General features: G+C 40.6%; 1 protein-coding gene and 1 pseudogene across 6 annotated transcripts in view; one reads left to right on the forward strand and one right to left on the reverse strand.

Annotated features, from left to right (window-relative positions):
* The window catches only part of LOC144691669 (POU domain, class 2, transcription factor 1-like), a 253,229-nt gene extending 230,388 nt beyond the window's left edge, over positions 1-22,841 (reverse strand). For all 5 annotated transcript variants that reach the window (XM_078559989.1, XM_078559987.1, XM_078559986.1 and 2 more), the window contains exon 1: positions 22,393-22,841. In XM_078559989.1, coding sequence (XP_078416115.1) covers positions 22,393-22,426 — 34 coding nt within the window. In that variant the 5' untranslated portion in view covers positions 22,427-22,841. The remainder of the gene's footprint in view (positions 1-22,392) is intronic.
* LOC144691668 (peptidyl-prolyl cis-trans isomerase pseudogene) lies at positions 6,853-9,054 on the forward strand (annotated as a pseudogene). Its single transcript, XR_013579186.1, has one exon. The product of XR_013579186.1 is annotated as a peptidyl-prolyl cis-trans isomerase pseudogene (transcript).
* Positions 22,842-23,429: the final 588 nt, after the last annotated feature.

Here is a 23,429-nt window from a genome sequence, read left to right on the forward strand (position 1 = left end):
AAATGAGTCTTTTTTTTAAAGATAGAAAGTGCAGGAATCACTCTGCAGGTCAGGTAACATCTGTGGCCATAGAAAGGTCAGATTAATGGTTCAAAAACAGAAAATGCTGGAAAAACTCAGCAGGTCTAAAAGCATCTGTGGAGTGGGAAAAAAAGAGTTAACATTTTGAATCCTTATGACTCTTCTTCAGAGCTAAAGAGAAGTAAAAATGTAATGAAATTTATACTGTTTAAGGAGGGTGGAACAGATGAAGCTGGATGGAAGGCCAGTGATAGGTGGAGGCAAAGGAGAGATTGCCAGAGATGTCATGGACAAAAGGACAAAGAGGTGTTAATGATAGTGGTACTGGCTAAAGGAGGTGCTGAGGGTGGCATTAAGGTCAGGAAGCAGGATGTGATAATAGCAGGACAAGGGTAAGCACTCTGAAAAGAACAACATGAACAAGTGACAGATGTCCCTTGTAGGGTTGGGATGGGGGGAGGGGACAGTGGTAAGATTCAAGTTGGATTAAAGGTAGGGATAAAGCAATAAATAAAAATGAAAATTAATGAAGTAAAAATAAGTGGATAACAAAATTAAAAAATGAAAAATAAAAAAAATGAAAATGAATATTGAAAAAAGGGGGTGAGGATGGAGGACAGAGTTCATCGTCTGAAGTTGTTGAACTCAATGTTAAGTCCGGAAGGCTGTAAAGTGCCTAATTGGAAGATGAGGCGCTGTTCCTCCAGTTTGCGTTGGGCTTCACTGGAACATTGCAGCAGGCCAAGGACGGACATGTGGGTATGAGAGCAAGATGGGGTGCTGAAATGGCAAGCGACAGGAAGGAAGCATCCTTCGAATGCGGAGGCTGGTGGGGTGAAAAATGAGGACAAGGGGGATCCTATCATGGTTCTGGGAGGGAGAGGAAGGTGTGAGGGCAGAGGCACTGGAGATGGGTGGGAAACCTCGGTTAAGGAAGGCAAAGACATGTTAAAAGCGCCGATTTGGAAAGTGGCATCATCAGAACAGATGCAATGGAGGCAAAGGAACTGAGAGAATGGGATGGAGTCCTTACAGGAAGCAGGGTGTGAGGGGCTGAAGTCGAGGCAGCTGTGGGAGTCGGTGGGCTTGCAGTGAATATTGGTGGACAGTCTCTCTCTCCACAGATGCTGTTAGACCTGCTCAGTTTTTCCTGCATTTTCTGTTTTTGTTTCAGATTTCCAGCATCCGCAGTATTTTGCTTTTATAGCATCGATACCAACGCCCATCCAGGACCATTCACCCCCATCCGTCCCTCTGACACCACCCCGTCTTTTAATCCCAGCCCTTGCCGTGTATTCACCATACCCGCTGACCTTCCCCTCTCTGATGTTGAACGTTCAGTACTCAAAGGACTCAGTTTCATACCCTTACGCCCTTACTTCAATGAATTTCAGGCTCGACACGATGCTGAACTCTTCTTCCGCTGCCTTCGTCTCCATGCTCACTTCTTTGGGCAGGAATCCTCACCCCATTCTACGGATCCTTTCACCCGCCTCCAACATTCTCCCTCCACCTGGACTGCTCCCTCTGGCCTCTTACCTGTTCTTGATCTTCTCATTGAGAATTGTCGGCGTGACATTGGCTGTCTCAATTTCTCTGCTCCTCTCACCCACTCTAACCTGTCTTCTTCCGAACTTGCCACACTCCTTTCTGTCAGGTCCAACCCTGACTTTATTATCAAACCTGCTGACAAGAGTGGTGCTGTTGTTGTCTGACATATTGACCTCTACCTCGCAGAGGCCGAGCGTCAACTTTCAGAAACTTCCTCCTACCTCCCCCTGGACCATGACCCTACCACCAAACATCAAGCCATTGTTTCCAGGACTGTCACTGACCTCATCTCCTCTGGAGATCTTGCCTCCACAGCTTCCAACCTCAGTCTCCCAACCCCGGACAGCCCGCTTCCACCTCCTCTCCAAAATCCATAAACAGGACGGTCCCGGTAGACCGGTCATGTCAGCGTGTTCCTGCCCCACGAAATTAATTTCTTCCCATCTTGACTCCATTCTCTCTCCCCTTGTCCAATCTCTTCCCACCTACAACCGCGATTCTTCTGAAGCCCTACGTCATATCAACAATTTCCAGTTCCCTGGCCCTAACCGCCTTCTCTTCACCATGGATGTCCAATCCCTCTACGCTTCCATCCCTCACCAGGGTGGTCTGAGGGCGCTCCGCTTCTTCCTTGAACAGAGGCCTGAACAATCCCCATCCACCACCACTCTCCTCCGTCTGGTTGAACTTGTTCTCTCACTGAACAATTTCTCCTTTGACTTGTCTCACTTCCTCCAAATAAAAGGTGTGGCTATGGGTACCTGCATGGGCCCCAGTTATGCCCGTCTCTTTATGGGGTATGTGGAACATTCCTTGTTCCAGTCCTACTCAGACCCCCTCCCGCAACTCTTTCTCCGGTACATCGATGACTGTTTCGATGCCACATCATGCTCTTGTGTGGACCTGAAAAATTTTTATCAATTTTGTTTCCAATTTCCACCCCTCCACCACCTTCACATGGTCCATCTCTGACACTTCCCTTCCCTTCCTTGAGCTCTGTGTCTCAATTTCTGATGGTAGACTGTCCACCAATATTCACTACAAGTGTGGAAGGCTGTAAAGTGCCTAATCGGAAGATGAAGTGCTGTTCTTCCAGTTTGCGTTGGTTTTCACTGGAACATTGCAGCAGGCCAAGGACGAACATGTAGACATGAGAGCAGGATGGGGCGTTGAAATGGCAAGCGACAGGAAGGTCTGGGTCATGCTTGCGGACAGACCGCAGGCGTTCCACAAAGCCGTCACCCAGTCTGCGTTTGGTCTCTCCAATGTAGAGGAGACCAGATCGGGAGCATGCTTTCTGACCTTAATGCCACCATCAGCACCTCCTTTAGCCAGTACCACCCCTATCATTAACACCCTTTGTCCTTTTGTCCATGGCACCTCTGGCAATCTCTCCTTTGCCTCCACCTATCACTAGCCTTCTATCCAGCTTCACCTGCTCCACCCTCTTTAAACAGTCAAAATTTCATTACATTGTTACTTCTCTTTAGCTCTGAAGAAGTCATAAGGACTCGAGACGTTAACACTGCTTTTTTTCTCTCCACAGATGCTGTTAGACCTGAGTTTTTCCAGCATTTTCAGTTTTTATTTCAGATTTCCAGCATCTGAAATGCCTTGCTCTTAGTCTTTTTTAAATTTAGTTTAGAGTACGTTCTCTTAGACCTCAACAAATGGGCAATCTGCTGGATTATAGCTTACTGTAAACTCACAAATACAGGTTGCCATTTTCCAAGGTAATAAAAATACAACATATGTTGGGTGGTAATTTGTTTTTATATTTTTTCAGCATATGGTCAACAGTGGCAAGGTTAATTTTTGGCCATCCCTGGTTGCCCTGAGAAGCTGGTGCTTCTTGAGCAGCTGTTTTAGTAGCTTGCTGGATCGCCTCAGAGACCATTAAATGTTAAAGTGTGTAACGGAAGTAATGTGGTAGGGATGGAAGGTTTTCTACCCTAAAGGGCATTAATGAACCAGCTGAGATTTTACAGCAATCCAACAGCTTTCATGGTTTTCTTTTTCTGCTGTGACCCACAAATTACTCAATTATATTAAATTCATTTTCACAACCAGCTAAGTTGGGACTTGATCTCACAACCTCTAAGTTGTTGGGCCAAGTACTATAACTGCACCAGAAGTAAATATGGATCCATGAATGTTCCAAGTATGGATTATCCTCATCAAACCATAATCTCACTGTACAAAACAGTTCAAGTCAATGATTTTCTTCTAGCTCATCATTCACCAACTCGCAAATACTGATATTCTGTAGCCAGCAACCACTTCAATGAAAACCTACTGGCTTTTTTTCAGACCAGCGTTAAGTGTTTTTCCACTGGGTCTGCCTGGCTATCACTGGTCTTACTAGGGTTAGTAAATATTGCAGTGGCAACAACATATTGTACTAATGATATCATACCACATGAACTTTTAAATTATCTTCTTAGTAACAGCTTGTTGTCATTACTGCATGGACAATAGCCAAAATGTCACAATCGACCCGGCACAGAACATTGTGAAAGTGTGACAGGTTTACAAGATGATAGGTTCATGTTCAGAAAATGGAAGAGAGTAGCTCAGTTAGCTTGCTCTCCAAAATGGAAATAGCAATGGAAATTTGCAATGCAAAACATTTTTCAATTTTCAATGCATTTCAGAAATTAGAACTCAACAAGGAGTGGCATATTTTAAGCTGTCCGTATTAGCAGTAGCATTTTTAACAGTGGTAATTAACGAGGCTTGTTTATAGCCAAGTTTCCTTAAAATGTCAAAACAAGGTAGCATTTCTGCCATCTAGTTAGGCATTTTCAAAATAGGATTGATCCAAGGCCCTCTTTACAGACCACTTCTAAAAGCAGTAGTTCTAGCATCCCCAAAGCTCTTGATATAGTAAAATCTATCCCTTTTCTATTGTAAGGTAAATTCCACAGCAGTGGAGCTACACAACTTGCACATTCAATCACTGGTCTATGCACTCATTCAGAATAAGAAAACTGCAATTGTTTTCAGTGTTTCTGGTTATGGAAAAAGCTCCTGATTGCTTTTCAAACAGGCTTAGAATGGATGTAGATAGATTGGGCATGGCTGATCTGCCTTTAGTTTGAACATCCTAACGCAGAGTGTAATTAGCCATAATCCATCTTGGGACATAGGCATCTCTCTCCATGAGAGAGACACAATTGGTTATATATAGCTTGAGGGGCACCACCCTGCAACCAAGGGACAAGGTGAGAAGGCAGGCTTCCATGAATTACCACAGCTGGTGCAGGGATTGAACCCACATCATTGGCATCATTCTGCATCACATCCTAGCCATTGTTACAACTGAGCTAACCGATCCCCTAGGGAAATGCAGCAAACTTTAGGAAATACACTGTACACTGGCAATAGGAGATTACTAGAGGAGATTAAGTAGTACAGAATTAGGGGTTGGTTAGCAAACTAGGTTAAAAATTGATTAGATAGAAGTAAACAACGTTAGCATTAAGAGTTGTTATTCTAGAGCGGTCTCCTTCAGCATTCAATTCTAGGTCCATTTCTATTTGCTTTTATATATCAATGCTTTGGATAAAAGCCATTTACATATGATATTAAAACTGAAGGTATAGCTTAGAAGGCCAAGAGAAATGGAAAAGGGATGTTGGTAAGACTGGGAATGGGCTAAAAAGTAGCAAATGGGTTCAATGTCAGTAAGTGTTAGATGATGCATTATGGTTAAAAAAACACTAATAATAATCTGAATGGAAATAGGCTCAGTGCAGTGTAAGAGCATTAAAAGCAGAGTGTTTCAGGGTGATAGGGCTGTAGAAAAAAAGTCAATGCAATTCTAGGTTTAATCACAAGAGGTATGGAATATAAAAGCTAAGAGATACTGATGACTATGTAAGCCTTTAATAAGATCTCAGTTAGAGTAGTGTGTGTCATAATAGGCTCCAGTCTAGCTAGGATATTGAAGCTTAATGAAGGTAAAATGCAGAGTCACTAGGATGCTGCCTGATTTGAGAAAATGGAAGTTCAAAACGTTGAAAAGTTGGGTCTTTTAACATTATAACGCAACTTACTAGTGATAAAATACAAATCTGATAATTACGAAAGGATGGGATAGGGCTGATAGAACAGACTGTTTCCAGTAGTTGATGAGTGAAGAACAATTAGCCACAGATAAAAGATGAAATGCATAGCATTTAGAACTGAGGATAGAAGCACTTTTAAAGTTTTTAAGACTGCAGAATTCACTTGCACAGTTAATGATTGAGGCGAAACAACCCATCATTCAAGTTTAGATTGGACAGGTGGATGAAGGACAAAAGTTTAAAAGGATATGCGAACAGCATAGATAATGCATAAATAAATGTGATTAAAACTAGTTATGGAGGTCAATGGCAACACAAATTTAGTTGATCCAAATAGCCTGTTTCCATGTAACTTCCATGTATGGCATTCACCATCAAGATTCACAAATGAAAAGTAATACTAGGGTGAGTTACCAGTGACAGTCAGGCTCCTAAGGAACAATAGTCTAGCAAGAAATTAATGCCTTCAGGATGATAAGGGAGAAAATTGACAAGCAAAATAAAAAGTGTGCCTCAGGCAGTCTCCTAGACCACATTTAAATTTTTAACTGTTCACATATTCAAGTAAAAATGGCCACAATATTAAAGTGTCATAACCAGTAATGTTTGCAGAACTGGGTCCACAAAACAATGCACATTAACTCCAGCCCCACAATCTTTAGAGAACTCTGCATTCCTCCGATTTTGGTCTCTTGTGCATCCCCGATTTCCTTTGCTTCACCATTGGTGCTGATACTTCATTATATAGGCCCCAAGCTTCCTTCCTTAAACCTCTAAACCATTCTCTGCACCTTAAAGGTGGCCCTTAAAACCTACCTCTTAAACCAAGCACCTGTCTTAACATCTCCTGTGTCTCGCTGTCAAATTTTGTTCGCTAACGCTCCAGTGAAGTTCTGTGGCATGTTTTACTATGTTAAAGGAGCTATACAAATGCAATTTATTATTGTTTCCCTCTGCTTGGTGATTGCTGGCTTTGAAATGTATAATACTGAGCAATATAAAAATAAACTTTAAGACCATCCTCAGCATTTAGTGTCGTGCCCCTCATCATGACTTGAAGTGTGACATAAGGTTAATCTATTTGGTTTTTAAGTTGACAGCCAACCCACAACACAATACTATAATATGCAACAGATTGCATTCAGAATAGGCAGCTGTCCGAAAATGAAAGTGAACTACACATTGCTTTCTTGTCATTTTAGCCATAATCTGAAGATGAAAATTCCACCAAAATTTTATGCAGAACCTGTTGTGGCACTATTAAACACAGCTGCAAAAACAGATAAGAACAGAAACTGTTGGGAATAACCAGCAGGTCAGTCAACAGGAGTCAGAGTTAACAGGATTCTGGCAGCGCTATGGCCAACAACCAAAAACCCTGGGTTTACATGGACGTTGCTTCCTGAGGCAATACCCTGGGCTGCATCGACATGGAGCTCAGGCTGATGTGGTCCCCAAAATTGCAGAAAATTTCCATGCATTGTGCACTGGTGAGAAGGGATTTTGTTACAAGGGCTCGATATTCCACAGAATCATTCCCGACTTCACATACCAAGGTGGTGACTTCACAAAGAACAACGGCACTGGTGGGAAGTCCATCTACAGCGAAACGTTTGCTGATGAGAATTTCCAACCGAAGCACATGGGGCATGGTACCTTGTCTATGGCCAATGTTGGACCAAATACAAATGGATCCCAGTTCTTTATATGCACCGCAGATACTCCATGGTTGGGCGGAAAGCATGCTGCATTTGGGAAGGTTATAGAGGGCTACGAGGTCATAAAGATGGAGTAATTGGGCACTGATGATGGCAAAACTAGCACTACTGTTAACATTAATTGTGGACAAATGCAAATGGTATTATATGATCAAATAAAACTTGATCACTTGCGATTCGAAAAAAAAATCTGTGGAGAAAGAGTAAACGGAAGGTCATCGACCCGAAATGTTAACTGTTTCTCTCCACAGTTGCTGCCTGGCCTGCTGAGTATTTCTAGCATTTTCTGTTTTTATTTCAGATTTCCAGCATCTGGAGTATTTTGCTTTTGTGAAAAGAGACTTGGATTGAGTATGCACCCTGTGCATTTGTTTTCAGGAATAGAAACATAGAAAAATAGAAGGAGTAGGTCATTTGGCCTTCGAGCTCAATGCCATACTCCCGCTCTCTCCCCATACCCCTTGATGCCGTTAGAGTCTACAAGGTGCATCAACAATTACTGGAGTCATTGTATTCTTGCAGTTTTCGTATTAATAGAGTACAGAAGAGTACAGAAGAACAACGTTTGGCCTATTCCACCAACACCAGCTCTCCAGTCCTATTTCTCTCTGCACTTTTTCAAATTCTCTGTCAATTGCAGGTTGATTCTGCTTCTATCACTATTTCTGGTAAGACACTTCATGCCTTAGATCATCATCATTTTCATGAGTTCTCTGCCCACAGGTCCTTGGCAATTATTCAGCAAATCACAGCTTTATATACGCCATGATTTTTTAACTACAGATAGGGTGAGGAGGCAGGCCCCAAATCTACCATGACTGGATCAGGGATCGAATCCCATGCTAGTAGTGTTAATTCGAACCATACATTAACCGCCAAGTCAACCGCCCATCCCCACACCCGCAACCCCACCAGTGTCTTAGATTGGTGGCTGTTCCTCAATTTGAGGATAACGTCTACTCAGGGTTGCGAGTTTCTGCCATGGGTCTTCATGTGACTGGACAGGCCAATTCTCGACCCACAGGTCTTTGAGCTCATGGGACAGGATGTCCCACAAGGTGATGAGAGCCAGAGTGCAGGATTTACTTCCTTTTCTTTCCTTCTCTACCTCATCATTAAGATGCTGTGATTCAAAGTGTGATGCAGCTAGATGGACAAGCTGTCGCTATTTTGAACGATTGGTATAAAGCTCTTCCCAGTCATTAATGTCAATCAATATGCTGACCATCATGACATGTGAAGCTTTTTTGAAGTCACCAGGGCCACCTATAGACCAAGGTCAAAAGGGCAAAATCTCCATCACTCACAGGATGGTGTTTCTCTTCTTAAGGATGAAAATGTCATCCGTCAACATTGGAAAGAACATTTTCAACAGCACCTCAACCATGAATCCACAATGGCAGCTGATATCTCCAGTCCCCTGTGGTAGAATCCATGTGTGAACCACCATTGAAGGATGAGCTGCAACAAGCATTCAAATGGATGAAAAGCAACAAAGCCTGCAGGCCTGATGGTATTCCAGCTGAGATCTTCAAATTTGGTGAGCTTTTGCTCATCAAGACTCAATGCATTCATTCTACAAATTTGGGAGGAATGTGACAATTGTAACTATCTTCAAGAAGGGCGATAAATCATGCTGTCAAACTATCAAGATATTTCCCTCTTGTCCATTGCAGGGAAAATCCTGACAAGCATTCTTCTGAATTGCCTACTTCCTGTGGCTGTGGATAAATTTGTGTCAAAAAAATTATTTTAACCATTTTTTTTAAGCAACTGGCCTGAATTTGTATCCTCCAGCTGTTCACTGCCTAGTGGAAACAGTTCTTTAATCACCAAAACCCACAGAATTTTGAGCACCTTTATAAACTTTTCCTCTTAATTTCTAGTCTAGTGAAGAGGACACCAGTTAGAACAAAACATAATAAATAGCAGAACAGGCCATATGGCCCCTCGAGCCTGCTCTACCATTCAATAATATCATGGCTGATCTTTGACCTCAACAATTTCCAGCCAGATCCCCATAATTCCTTGATTCCAAAAATCTATTCCTCAGCCTTGAATATACTCAGTGAATCTATAGCCCTCTGGAGGTAGAGAATTCCAAAAATTCACAACCCTGGGTGAAGAAATTCCCCCTCTTCTCAGCACACCCTTATCTTGAGGTTATATCCCCTAGCTTTAGACTGCCGAAACAGTGGAAATGGCCTCTAATTTCTCTTCATAACTAAAATCTTCGAACCCTGGTGCCATCTGAATAAATATATTCTTGTATCGCTTCTTGACATCTTTCCTAAAACAGGTGCCTAAAACTCAACACAATATTTACCTGCAGCCTAACTAGAGATAGGTTGAGCATTACATTTTGCTTTCATACTGTGTCCCTATTTATAAGACCAAATGCCACATATGCTTTTTTTTAAAAAAAATTAGTTTTATGAACTTACTTTCAACTTTAAATGATTTGTGCATCTGAAAACCAAGTCCCTTCTATTCCTTTGTTTTAAAACGTAGGTTTCATTTCCTTTCCTATTCTTCCTCAAGTACTTTTTACCTCCTCTTTTGTATTTAATGTAATTCAAAATCCAGCTGTCCAATCCCTCCTAAGACTTTCTCTGCTTTATTCCCACATCCTAGGATCCACACTCGATACCCACAAACCCTTAGCTCATATTCTGAATACTCCCAAATCTCAGACCCCAGACTCTTCTCCCATGGACCTCAGATCCCACAATCTAAACCAGTATTCCCAGAACTTCCCTCTTGAGTGTTCCCAAATCTCTGGAACTAACCTCAGTGCTGTTAGGCTTCAAGAACCCACCTCAAAATATTGTTGAAGCTCGACTGCCCTTCCTAGTACTGCCAGATCCCGGGCCCATTTTCAGATATTCTCAGGGCAACCATAATCAAGTCAGTGTTCCTGGTAACATTATTTGGCAAAACGCCTGTACTCTTATGAAACCTTTTACTTTCCATGAGCTACATCATGGGGCATCTGCTGACAACTAGATGTATCTGTTTAGTTTAAAACACAATTAGCCAATTCTACTTTGGTTTATTCCCTTTATTTTAAACGTATTACTTAAAGTGAAAATGTAATCAACATTCAAACAACAGTCCGTAGAACTCTGAGCACTCCCTTTGAGGGTGGTGTAACTCAGTGCTGCCAGCTCATATTACCTTCTGTAAAACTTGTGATAATTACACAATATGCCTAAAAATAATCTAACCAGTTATCCCATCAAATTTCTCTTACATTGCCTGTTATGTAAACAAGTAATTGAACAGTAAAAAGCATGATGTTATCACATGCTGCATTACAATTAGGTATAGGTTTAGTATCTAATGCACGAATTTGTTAACAGCCAACAAGCAACAGGTAGCCTAGATGATGTTTTCCAACCAATAAATGCACTGACTGTTCAACTAATAAATTAAAGTACAGGAATTTTGTTACCCCATTATCAGAAATGATCAAAAGTGCAGATATAGTGCATCAGGTCCCAAGTACACACACCAGAATGCTTCATGTCCCTTTCTCTTGGCCGAAGAGTAAAAAAGCCACTTTAAAGCAGCAAGAGTCACCTTATTTTAATTGTAAATACATCTGCATAGCCTTTTTTTATTATAAATACTTCATTTTCGGGAATTTGAACCAAGGAGAAATGTAAATTTACAATTTAGGGTGATGTGCAACTTATGCTCCACTTTTTGTTTTTCTAGTTTTCCCATCCACACTTTTCCATAAGTTGCAAAGCCGGGGTGTTAGCAAACAAGGGTCACATTGTGAAAATACAATAAAATAAAAACAGAAAGTGCTTGAAAACCTCAGCAGGTCTGGCAGCATACGTGGAGAGAAAAACAGCATCAACGTTTCAAGTCCAACATGACTCTCCTCGGAACCAGGAAGTCATATTTGACTCAAAACATTAACTCTGCTTCTCTCTCCACAGATGCTGCCTGACCTGCTGAGTTTTTCCAGTACTTCCTGTTTTTATTTAGGTTTTCAGCATCCGCAGATTTTGCATTTATATACCCATCTAATTATTCATTCCTAATCTATTAACCTTTTATTAAATGTTCTGCTCAACAAATCATAAAACTGATGCGCAATCACAAGTAACAGAAATGCAACAAAAACAAAAATTGCCGGAAAAACTCAGCAGATCTGACAGCATCTGTGGAGAGAAAGACAGAGTTAATGTTTCAAGTCCGTATCACTCTTCTTCAGAACTAAAGAGAAGTAAAAAGGCAGTGAAATATATACTGTTTAAAGGGGGTGGGACAGGTGAAGCTGGATAGAAGGCCAGCGATAGGTGGAGGCAAAGGAGAGATTGCAAAAGATGTCATGAACAAAGGGTTGAAGGGCTAAAGGAAGTGCTAATGGTGACATTAGGAGTAGAAAGCAGGATGAGCAAACGGCAGATGGCCCTAGTGGAGGTGGGGTGGGGGGAGGGGGTGGGGTGGGAGAAAAATAATCAAAATATGCTAAAAGGTGGGGATAAAACAATGGAAATAAATTTTTAAAATAATAAATAGGTGGGAAAAAATATATATTTACATATATATATATTTTATATATATATATATATGTAAAAATTTAAAAAGAAAAGAAAAAAGGGGATCAAAAAGGGATGAGGATGGAGGAGAGAGATTATGATCTGAAGTTGCTGAACTCATTGTTTAGTCCGGAAGGCCGTAAAGTGCCTAATCAGAAGATGAGGTGCTGTTCCTCCAGCTTGTATTGAGCTTCACTGGACCAATGCAGCTGGCCAAGGACGGACATATGGGCATGAGAGCAGGGTGGTGTGTTGAAATGGCAAGCAACAGGAAGGTCTGGGTCATGCTTGCGGACAGACTGAAGGTGTTCCGCAAAGCGGTCACCTAGTCTGTGTTTGGTCTCTCCAATGTAGAGAGACCACATTGAGAGCAGCGAATGCAATAGACTAAATTGAGGGAAGTGCAAGTGAAGCGCTGCTTCACTTGAAAGGAGTATTTGGGCCCTTGGACGGTGAGGAGGGAGGAGGTAAAGGGGCAGGTGTTGCACCTTCTGCGATTGCATGGGAAGGTGCCATGGGAGGGGGTTGAGGTGTTGGGTGCGATGGAGGAATGGACCAGGGTGCCCCGGAGGGAACAGTCCCTACGGAATGCCGAGAGGGGGGGTGAAGGGAAGATGTGTTTGGTGGTGGCATCATGCTGGAGTTGGAGGAAATGATGGAGGATGATCCGTTGAATGCAGAGGCTGGTGGGATGAAAAGTGAGGACAAGGGGGACCCTGTCATGGTTCTGGGAGGGAGAGGAAGGTGCGAGGGCAGAGGCATGGGAGATGGGTCGGACACGGTTGAGGGCCCTGTCAACCACCACGGTTGGGAAACCTCGGTTAAGGAATAAGGAAGACATGTCCGAAGCACTGTTTTGGAAAGTGGCATCATCGGAACAGATGAGACAGAGGCGAAGGAACTGAGAGAATGGGTTAGAGTCCTTACAGGAAGCAGGATGTGAGGAGTTGTAGTAGAGGTAGCTGTGGGAGTCGGTGGGCTTGTAATGAATATTGGTGGACAGTCTATCACCAGAAATTGAGACAGGGAGGTCAAGGGAGGGAAGGGAAGTGTCAGTGATGGACCATGTGAAGGTGGTGGAGGGGTGGAAATTGGAAGTAAAATTAATAAATTTTTCCAGGTCCAGGCGAGAGCATGAAGCAGCACCGAAACAGTCATCAATGTACCGGAGAAAGAGTTGTGGGAGAGGGCCTGAGTATGACTGGAACAAGGAATGTTCCACATACCCCATAAAAACACAGGCATAACTGGGGCCCTTGCAGGTACCCATTGCCACACCTTTTATTTGGAAGAAGTGAGACGAGTTTAAGGAGAAATTGTTCAGTGAGAGAACAAGTTCAGCCAGACGGAGGAACACCTTTGGTCTGTCCGCAAGCATGACCCAGACCTTCCTGTCACTTGCCATTTCAACACATCACCCTGCTCTCAAGCCCACATGTCCATCCTTGGCTTGCTACAATGTTCCAGTGAAGCTCAACGCAAACTGGAGGAACAGCATCTCATCTTCCAATTAGGCACTTTACAGCCTCTCAGACTTAATACTGAGTTCAACAACTTCAGATCATGAACTCTCTCCTCCATCCTCATCCCTTTTTTCTTATATTTATTTTTAAATTTTTATCATCCCCTCCCTCCACCCCACCCCTAGGGCAATCTGTCACTTGCTCATCCTGCTTTCTAATCTTAATGTCACCATTTGCATCTCCCTTAGCCAGTATCACCACCATTTGACCTTCTGTTCATGACAACTTTCACAAACTCTCCTTTGCCTCCGCCTATCGCTGACCTTCTATCCAGCTTCATCTGTCCCACCCCACCCCCCCCACCCCCCAACAGTATATATTTCACCACATTTTTACTTCTCTTTAGTTCTGAAGAAGAGTGATACAGACTCGAAACGTTAACTCTGTCTTTCTCTCCACAGATGCTGTCAGACCTGAGTTTTTCCAGCAATTTCAGTTTTCGTTTCAGATTTCCAGCTTCTGCAGTATTTTGCTTTCAACAGAAATGCAGATCCTGAAATGACCTCCTGTTTCTCAAAATGAACCAATGAATATGCTGTTTATGACAATATTTTATAATAAACCTTTCTTTGACAAATATTCTGGTAAAGACATCAGAAGCAGATTTTTAGCACAAGCTACCTCATTAATGTTAATAGAGCTTTATTTAGCACATGCGATTCAAAGCAGTGTGTTGAAAAAGTAAGTACTATTGTTGGTACCAGTTGATCTTCTGTCGTGCTGCTTGTGTACAAGAGAACATAGTTAGCTTGGTTGATAACACTGAGTCAGAAGACTGTAATCTTGCTCCACTCCATACGATCATACAAATTAGGAGCAATAATAGGCCATTCGGCCCCTTGAGCTGCTCTTACTATTCAGTAAGTTCATGGCTGATCTGATTGTGGCCTCAACTTTACATTCTGCCTACCTCCGATAATCTTTGACTCCCTTAGTTAAGAATCTATCTACCTCTGCCTTAAAAATATTCACTGACCCTGCCTCCACCGCTCTCTGTGGAAGAGAGTTCCGAAGATTCACGACCCACTTGTCGTCTCCATCTTAAATAGGAGACTCCTTATTTTTATATTGTGTCCCCTAGTTCCAGTCTCCCCCACAAGGGGAAATATCCTTTCAGCATCCACCCTGTCACATCCCCTCAGGATCTTATGTTTCAGTAAGATCACCTCTCAATCTTCTAAGCTCCAATGGATATAGGCCCAGCCTGTCCAACCTTTCCTCGTAAGATAACCCCCACCGCCACCACCACCCCCATCCCAGGTATCAGTTGAGTAAAATGTATTTAAGCAAATACTCCAGTGCAGTACTACAGAAATGATGCATGGTTGGCAGTGCAATTCTTCTGATGAGGCATTAAACAAAGGTGCTGTCTTCTTGTTAGAAATTTAGGTAGAAATTATAGACACTGTGGTGTGACATTTAGGCAAGCAGTGGTGAGTTCTCACAATTCTTAGTTTCCGAATATGCACTATTCTAACCTTATCTAAGCATCAGTGCCCTGACCAAATTTCACTCCTCAACTAACATCACCCAAAATGGATTGCCTTGGCATTATCTCACTGCCATTTCTGGGATCCTTTGGTGAATAAAATGGCCATCAGGTTTATTTATGTAACAAATAACCTCATAGCACTTCACCATAATAGTACATTGAGATTTCTGACATATTGGAATACAAAACCCCAAGCTTCAAACTGCATGTCTCACTCTCATAGTTTCTGTAGCTGTTGACTCATTAGTTAATTGTCAGTGGTGTTGCACATTAGGAAGCATGACAAAATTAAGTCATCAGGAGAAACAGGCTTAAAGGCCAAGGGACCACCAGGCAGCAGAGATCTATTTCAATCTCTATTTTAAAGTCATACATTCTGTCTTTGTTTTTATATTCCCGTTACAAAAACCTACGTCCAAATTGAATGTAATCTGAATGTATCATTTACCAGAATTAAACCAGGGCTTAGAGGGTTAAATTATGAGAATATCTTGCATCAACTCACCTTGTATTCCCTCAAGTATACAAGATTGAAAGGTAATCTGATCAAGGTGTTCAAAATGTTAAAGGATTTGATGGGATAGATACAGAGAAACTATTTCCTCTGATGGGGAAAGCAAGAACAAGAGGGCATAATCTTAAAAGCAGAGTTAGGCCTTCAGGAGTGAAATCAGTAACACTCATTCACACTAGTAGAAGAAATCTGGAACTCTGCCCTCAAAGGCTATGGATGCTAGAACCATCGGTGCTTTCAAGACAGAGATGGGTAGATTTTTGTTGGGCAAGGATATCAAAGGGTATGGAGCAAAGGCAAGTTAATAGAGTTGAGTAGAAAATCAACTATGCTCTACATAAAAGCTAGGGCAGGCTTGAGGGATTGAATGGCATAATCCTGTTCCTAATGTTCCCAACTGCCTATGTCAACTTGACACTTTGTAATCACACCCATCAGCTAGTGGCACTGCTGCAAATCCAAAGTACATCAGAGATATAATCAGACAAAAATGGATGCCAAGCCAAAAAAATGTAGCATAATATATATGCATGGGCAGTTTGATAATAATAACTTGCATTTATAAAGAGGCTTTACCCTAGCAAGATGGCCTAAGCAAATTTACAGCTGTGCAAGGATAATTAATATTGCACCAATGGTGAGATTAGGCAGGGTGACCAAAAACTTGTTTAGGAACATCTTAAAGGAGTCAAGAGAGGTGGAGAAGGCACAAGGGTTTCGGGAGGAATTTCCAGTGAGGGACTGAGGCAGCTAAGGGCACAAATGTTGGAGTCAAAAACAATTCCATAGATACATTTTTACACCTTTATTTTGCAGAATAATTTCTGGTTCTACAATGAAAAAATGAGGGGAAAAAATCAGAAAGCAATTTGAGTATTTGTGGGAACCCAGTGTGCACATCGGTAAAACATGTATTAATATGGACATAACAATTTGCATTTGTATAGTGCCAGTAAGGCAGTAAAATGTTCCCTGGGCACTTTTACAGGAGCATTATCACAAAAAAAATGACACCAAGCCAGATAAGATGTTCAAGCAAGTAACCAAATGCTTACTCAAAGAGATAAAAACAAAAAACTACTGCGGATGCTGGAAATCCAAAACAAAAACAGAATTACCTGGAAAAACTCAGCAGGTCTGGCAGCATCGGTGGAGAAGAAAAGAGTCGACGTTTCGAGTCCTCACGACCCTTCAACAGAACTGTTGAAGGGTCGTGAGGACTCGAAACATCGACTCTTTTCTTCTCCACCGATGCTGCCAGACCTGCTGAGTTTTTCCAGGTAATTCTGTTTTTGCTTACTCAAAGAGGTAGGTTTTAAGGCGTATCTTAAAGGAGAGAGATTCAGGGAGGCAGAGAGGTTTAAAGCAGGGAATTTCAGAGCTTAAGCCAGCCAAAGGCATGGCCACCTGATTAAAATCAGGGATTTGTAGGAGACCAAAGTTAAAGGAGTGCAAAGATCTTGGAGGACTTTAGGACTAGAGGAGGTTACAGAGATAAAGAGGGGTACGACTCTGGAGGGATTCGAAAGGAATCTTAAAAATAAGGTGTGACTTAACCAAGAGCCAATGTACATCAGCAAGCACAGATCATGAATGAATAGGGCTTGGTGTGAGTAAGGGTATGAGTAGCAAAGTTCTGGATGAGCTCAAATTTATGTAGGGTGGAAGATGGAAGACAGAGAGTGTGCTGGAATAGCCAAGTCTAGAGCCAAGAAAGATATGGATCTGGGCTGAGGCAGAGTTGATGTTATTGAGGTAGAAGTAGGCAGCCTTAGTCATGGAACAGATATGTGGTCGAAAGCTCATCTCATCATCAAATACATCAAGTTTGCAAACATTTTGGAGAGAGTGTGTTAAAGCATTAATTTCTAATGATAAGTTGGTATAAAATGTAACAAAATATGAAAATAGGAAGCAAATACCACATACCAATTTCTCACTGACAGTACCCAGATTCCTAGTTGTTTATTCATAACCATAGTGCTCAGACCACCAACAAGTGAGGGGGTAAGAGCATTAATAGAAAATAAATAAGCAGAGTTACATATATAAGGAAATGAATGCCTTATCATAAGTTGCAATACTATCCTTTAGCCATCATATATATTTAGGAATGGAATTTTGATGAAATGACTGATCATATATAATGAAAAACTGCCCAGCTAAAATTAAGTACATTACAAATATGCTATTTTAGTAAATTATATGAAAATTCTTCAAAATCATAAATTGAGCATCTAGAAGTGAGCTTCTTTTATATGAGAATATAAGGCTTTAACAAAACTTGAGAACTGAAAACACTATGAAGCTATGTTACAAAGGAGCTTCTGAATTTAAAAACAATTCAATGAAAAGAAAGGGCAAAACAGAATGTTTTGCTATTAGAAAGACGGAGAAGCCTGTCTTTAAAAGCAGTGAGTTCTCCCTGATCATTTCAGTGAAAATTGCATCCAGAGATGTGCAAGCTAGCAACAAAATCACACAATGGCATCACCACAGCTGTGCATTTGCACCTCAAGTGCTTAATTTTCAGCAAAGAATTCTTTCAACAGGCTTGGAAGATTAAAGATTTGAGGTGAGTTCAGCAGCCGGAACATATTTAAGGTCATACTAGGATACACCAACCAATTGTTTTTACCATCTGAATATATTTTTATTCAGTTTTGTTTACATTGCTAACAGACTTATGTATCCAATGCATTTAATCACACTGATAGTTTTCAGAGTAGAGTATGATTCTAAATGTGTGAAATGGGTGACAATAGAGTTTTAAAGTTATATTAATAAAAATTAAGCCAAAATTTGAAAATTTGGAAAAATAGGAATTGATGCAAGCGTTATACCTGGTGGGGCTGATGGAGCAGAGCTTTTCAAAGTGGTTTATGGTTGGTATATCATAGCTGTCTCTCATCTGTCATATAATTGTTCACAGGAGTAAGCTTTACTCACTATCACCTTGGACCTTGGAAAAAAATGCTTATTGTCCTAAAGAGACAGTGAGAGAAATCCAAGAAAACGTGCAATAATCCTGATTGAGGATTTTTTGTAGGATTAAACTTCCCCATCCCAATTTTCTTCCAGTTTTTGACATTATAAACAGAACCTCAAAAATATCCAAATACTGGGGATTTTAATTAGCAATTAAAAATGTATTTAAGAATCCTTAGTTACTGGTTACACAATTTAGGTACTTTAAAAAACCATTGAAATATTTTGTATTTTTCTCGTGGTGTGCTTAAAAGGTCAGAGAAAACATTCAGAACTGGAAAGAAAGTTTGTAACGGCACACTCAGGTGAGAAAAATCAATTAAAAATTGATTAGGGAAAAATGTTAACCTGGAAATTCTTAAGTTATGTCTTTCCTTAGTCAAATGAACAGCCTCAAACAATGCAATTAGATTGCCTCCTCCAGCTGCTAGCAAATTCAATTGAAAGAATTGTAATAAACACAGGATTCCTTCTGGCTTCTAAGCTTTGAAGAACAGGCAGCCTCCACATGTTGGGATGGAAAATCAAGATCTTCAATTCAATTAATGTAAAATTTTGATGTATAATATTTGTCCTTCCCTTGAAAAACAAGTTTCATTGCAACCATCAAAGATATAGCCCGACAAAAACAATCTCAGTGACATTCCTGATTAGACTGCTATCTCCAAATATCAGAGTCACAACTATATTAAGAACTATTCAAGTCAATTCTTCACAAATAATCTACTTTACACAGCATAAGCTTCTACAATTTCAAACATGGAAACCAAATATTATTTATTTTAGATATAGTATGTTTTAAAATACACCTCACCTTGATTTACTTTATTCATAAAACTGATACTATTTATGCCAACAAATAGCTTACTTATGAGAAGAACCATGCTGTTAAGTCAAATTTATAGGAAAAAAGGGCACAAATGAAAGGTGAAGGACCTAATTGGACTGAATGCTTCTACTGCAAATCCTTTTTCTTGCCTTCAAAAGTATCTTTAGGATAGTAAAAAAGGGGTAGATTTAAGTGTTAACGTGCAAGAGATACCAAAGGAGTAGAAACTGCAGACAATAAAATCAAGTCCCTAATTAAAGTCATGCAGTTGTCTACCAAAAGTAAATTTAAACCAGACGAATTGTGTTGAACAGACTCTCTTCTCTCCGCCCATAACTTTCTATCTATTATGATAATCAAGATAATAGGACCACTAAAATAAGACACCATTCATTACTTCCATCTCATGTCTAGACAGGACACATGAAAATCAACAATGCCTTCAACTCTCCTTCCAGTAACTTTGTTTTCTCTACTTTATCAATACTCGATGCTCTTCCCAACTTTCTTCTATTCCTTCTAAACTCAAAATTCTATACATTCATCGCCCCTCATCTAAATCAAAGCTCATTACTGGTGGTATGTTAAAATTCACTCTGAGTCCGAGTTATTATGGCAATGTGCACTTTTACACGCATGTTGTAATCTGGAGTTATGGATAGTGATGGTAGGGACTCCAACATTCTTTCCATCACACGGCTGACCAGGAATCTCTCCCGCTCTTACCGCCTACCATTAGCATGCTTTGGAAATATTTGCAGGTTGATACTCAACCTGTTTAGCTGCTTTATGAATGCACCTTCTCTCTGGCCTTCAAGTCCTGGGGTAGGACTCAAACCCAGAACTTTTGGTTCAGAGGCAGCAACACTACCCATTGTGCCAAAAGACCTCCCTATAAAGCTCACTAAACCACCTACTGTTTGATTCACAAAATAGGAAAATTTAAATACTCCTCCATCATTTTACAGACATTAAGAGCCAAACTCAGCAATACCTATTCAGTGTAGTGGTTATGGTACTGGACCAACCACACAAAGGTTCAAATAATATTACCTATGAAACTGAATTAAATAAATATGGTAATTTGTGGGCTAACAACCAATAAAAAGTTATGAAATATACCCAGTCACAAAATCCAAAATACATGTCCTTTCATGGAGAAATTCTATCACTACTACCAGTTTTGGCCTACATGTGAGTATAGTCCATACTACATGGTTCGACTCTCTCAAAACCTTTAAAATGGCCTAGCAAGCTACTCAACAGATGCAGAACAAAATGATAACCCACCACCTTCTCAGTATAATATTGTGAATGAGAACATGCAATAATTACAGCCTGCCAGCATAATCTACAAGCTAATGACATTTTTCTAATTTTTGATTTACTTCATTCTCCTACTAGCCTTTTCAAATTTTGATATGGTCTTGTACTATTCATTTTGGCATTCCATCTATAGTTCCACTAAAAAAGGCAACAGGCACATACAGTGGATTTTTTTTTAAAGATAGGGAAAGAACTAGAAAACTGTTCACCCCATTGAATCACGTGTTCTCCCAGCAGATTCTGAAACAACTCAATAGTGGTCATGGAAAAGCAGTGGCCCAACAATGCCCTCAGAAGGATAAAATTGGGATTTAGAAAAAAAAGTTAGCTTTTCAAAATGAAAATGTAAACAACTTTAACAATATAGCTACCAAAAAAAGGTTGGACGTGCTTTAAATTTTACAAATCTGTGAGCACTGTTAATTTGTTGAGTTTACAGAAAAATGTACCAGATTAAAGGGTATAAATTTCTAAAACACATTCAGCAGTTTAAGATTTTACTATGGCAAATCTATTTCACATTTTTATATATTTTTCAGAACCAAGTCACAGACCAAGACACAGTGGCACAGATTTAAAAAGAAATCAGTTAATTTGTAACATAACCGTTGAAGTTAAAAGTGCTTTATATACACCACTGAGTTAGTACTAAGTTTATTGTAACTGTAAATATTTGTGTTTCATATTTTTAAAAAATCTCCCAAAACACAACTTAAAACATTTGTCAATGTATTTTTGTGATTGTGTTTCAAGGCAAAAAATATTGTGCACTTATAAATGGCGTGCCGTTGATCATTTTCTTCCTGAAGTGAACAATAAACACCAGTGAAGGGATTTTAAGCAAATAGTTTTACTAAATAAACAAAGCGTTGCAACCACCTAGCGCATTCGGTAGGATCTTGTATTTGTTTATAAATTTAAATATCCAGGATTATATCAAAACAGAAAATTGTAAATACACATTTGCAAATCGCTTGGCAATCTGTTTCAGTAAATGCGGGTGTTACGCTATGTAATCTGAATACCAAGAGCGATTAAAAAAAATAAAGCGAAACAAATCAGTCAAGGCCTAGATTGCTCATTAAAACCTCGGGGCAGATTTTAATAAGCATTCCTGCTTGCACTCTCGGTCATCTGAGCTCACTAGAGCTCAGGACTGGGCAAAGTAATGATGATCACCCGACTCAATAATAAAAAAAATTACACACCAAACGCAGACGTCAAGTTATTAAATCTATTCACCTAAACATGAGGGGCGTTCCTACGATTTAAAAACAAACCCTCTTCAGCCTATATTACACATTCAGATTTTGATCCCGCTCAAATAAGATACGGATTTTTAATATGTTCCCTTTCTTCAGCCGTTCCGCCGGTCCGCATTTTGCCCGTCTCAACAAAACCCTCCGAAACATTTTCTATTATTTTATATCCTTGAATATAACCGGAGGTTAATATTTGATCCCAAATTAGCATAGGGCGCTTTTGCATCGATAAAAAGACAGTAGAAAATGTAAAACGCCGCGGCTTACTTTGCATAATTTTTTTTAAGTCAAAATTGTCCTCCCCTCTCTGTCTTTCGCTTTCCCTTTATTTGTTTTATTTTTTTTCCTCCCCTTCCTTTTTTTAATATAAAAAAATTCCTCGGCGGAATGCGCTTCGTCGAAACGGCCGATCCGGCTGTGTTTGTACCAGAAAGAAATGCATTAAAGTTTTCTTTTTTGCTGGCTCCGCAATCAAATACAGTAATAAGGCAAAATAAATTATGCTAAATGGAAATATGAATATGTAAAATTAGAGCCATTACCTGGCTTTTCATCTTTGGACGCTCCATCCGCCATTTTGAATATCAATTCACTTTACCCGGAATCCCCCGCGTGCGGGGGGCCCCGCGCTTCAATCAAAATATCATCAACAATCCGCAAACTATTTACAACCCGCTGACAAACAACCCCATTCACACTCACACTTTTTAAAAAACATCACGTCAAATCGCATTAAAAACTATTTATTTATTTCAGGTTTTTTTTAAAAGGCGCGTCTTTGTCGTCGTCGTCGTCGCCGCTGCCGCTTCGGGCCCCTTCGGCGGAAACGAACGGAAATTAACGACCGGCTTTTTAAACGGCACATCTCCTCCGGTGCGAAATTATAATGGGCGGAATTTGATTTGTGTGTGTGTCGATTCCCGAGACCGTGCGAGGGTGAAATGCCGTCGATTGTTTTTCTTTCTCTTTTCGGTTGGAAAGCGGGTCTCTTCCGGAGATTGCCGAATGGATTCCTCTTCCCCCCCCCTCCCCTCCCTTCCCCGCCGGTTCGCGTTGCGGCCCATGGATACTCATTAACTACTTTCATTCATCCTGTGGTATTGTATTCCGCTGTTTATTAAAATGGTCGGTAATCGCTTTCGTCCTTGGCGGGTCTGGAGACGGAAAGGGACGGAAATTCACGAGTGGAAAGGGGCTCTTTCTATACAGGGACAGAAATGCCTTTGGGAGCTAGGGCTCCAGTAGACCTTTGGGGTTCGCAGTGTGTTTTTTTAAGGGTTTCATTGTTCATGTGAGAGCAGGGATCCTATCTTTCTTTTGTGACGGTTAATAACTGTCAAAAATCACACTTCCAGTGAACTTAAACGCTGCAAAAGCAGAGGCTCCTAACTGCTTCGTATTTTGGATAATAGAAGATGGCAAACTGGGCATTTGGGACTTGTGAGACCAAACGAAATCAAGGTGGAGAATTGTCCTGCCACTGAACGCCTCCTGCTAGTTTAATCTGGCAATTTTTTATGGTGCTGTTGGTGGCTGCCAGTTTATATATGTAAATGAGGTTTTAATGAGATATTAAAGT

Source organism: Cetorhinus maximus, chromosome 16 (genome assembly GCF_964194155.1).
Source record: "Cetorhinus maximus chromosome 16, sCetMax3.hap1.1, whole genome shotgun sequence".
NCBI lineage: Eukaryota > Metazoa > Chordata > Chondrichthyes > Lamniformes > Cetorhinidae > Cetorhinus > Cetorhinus maximus.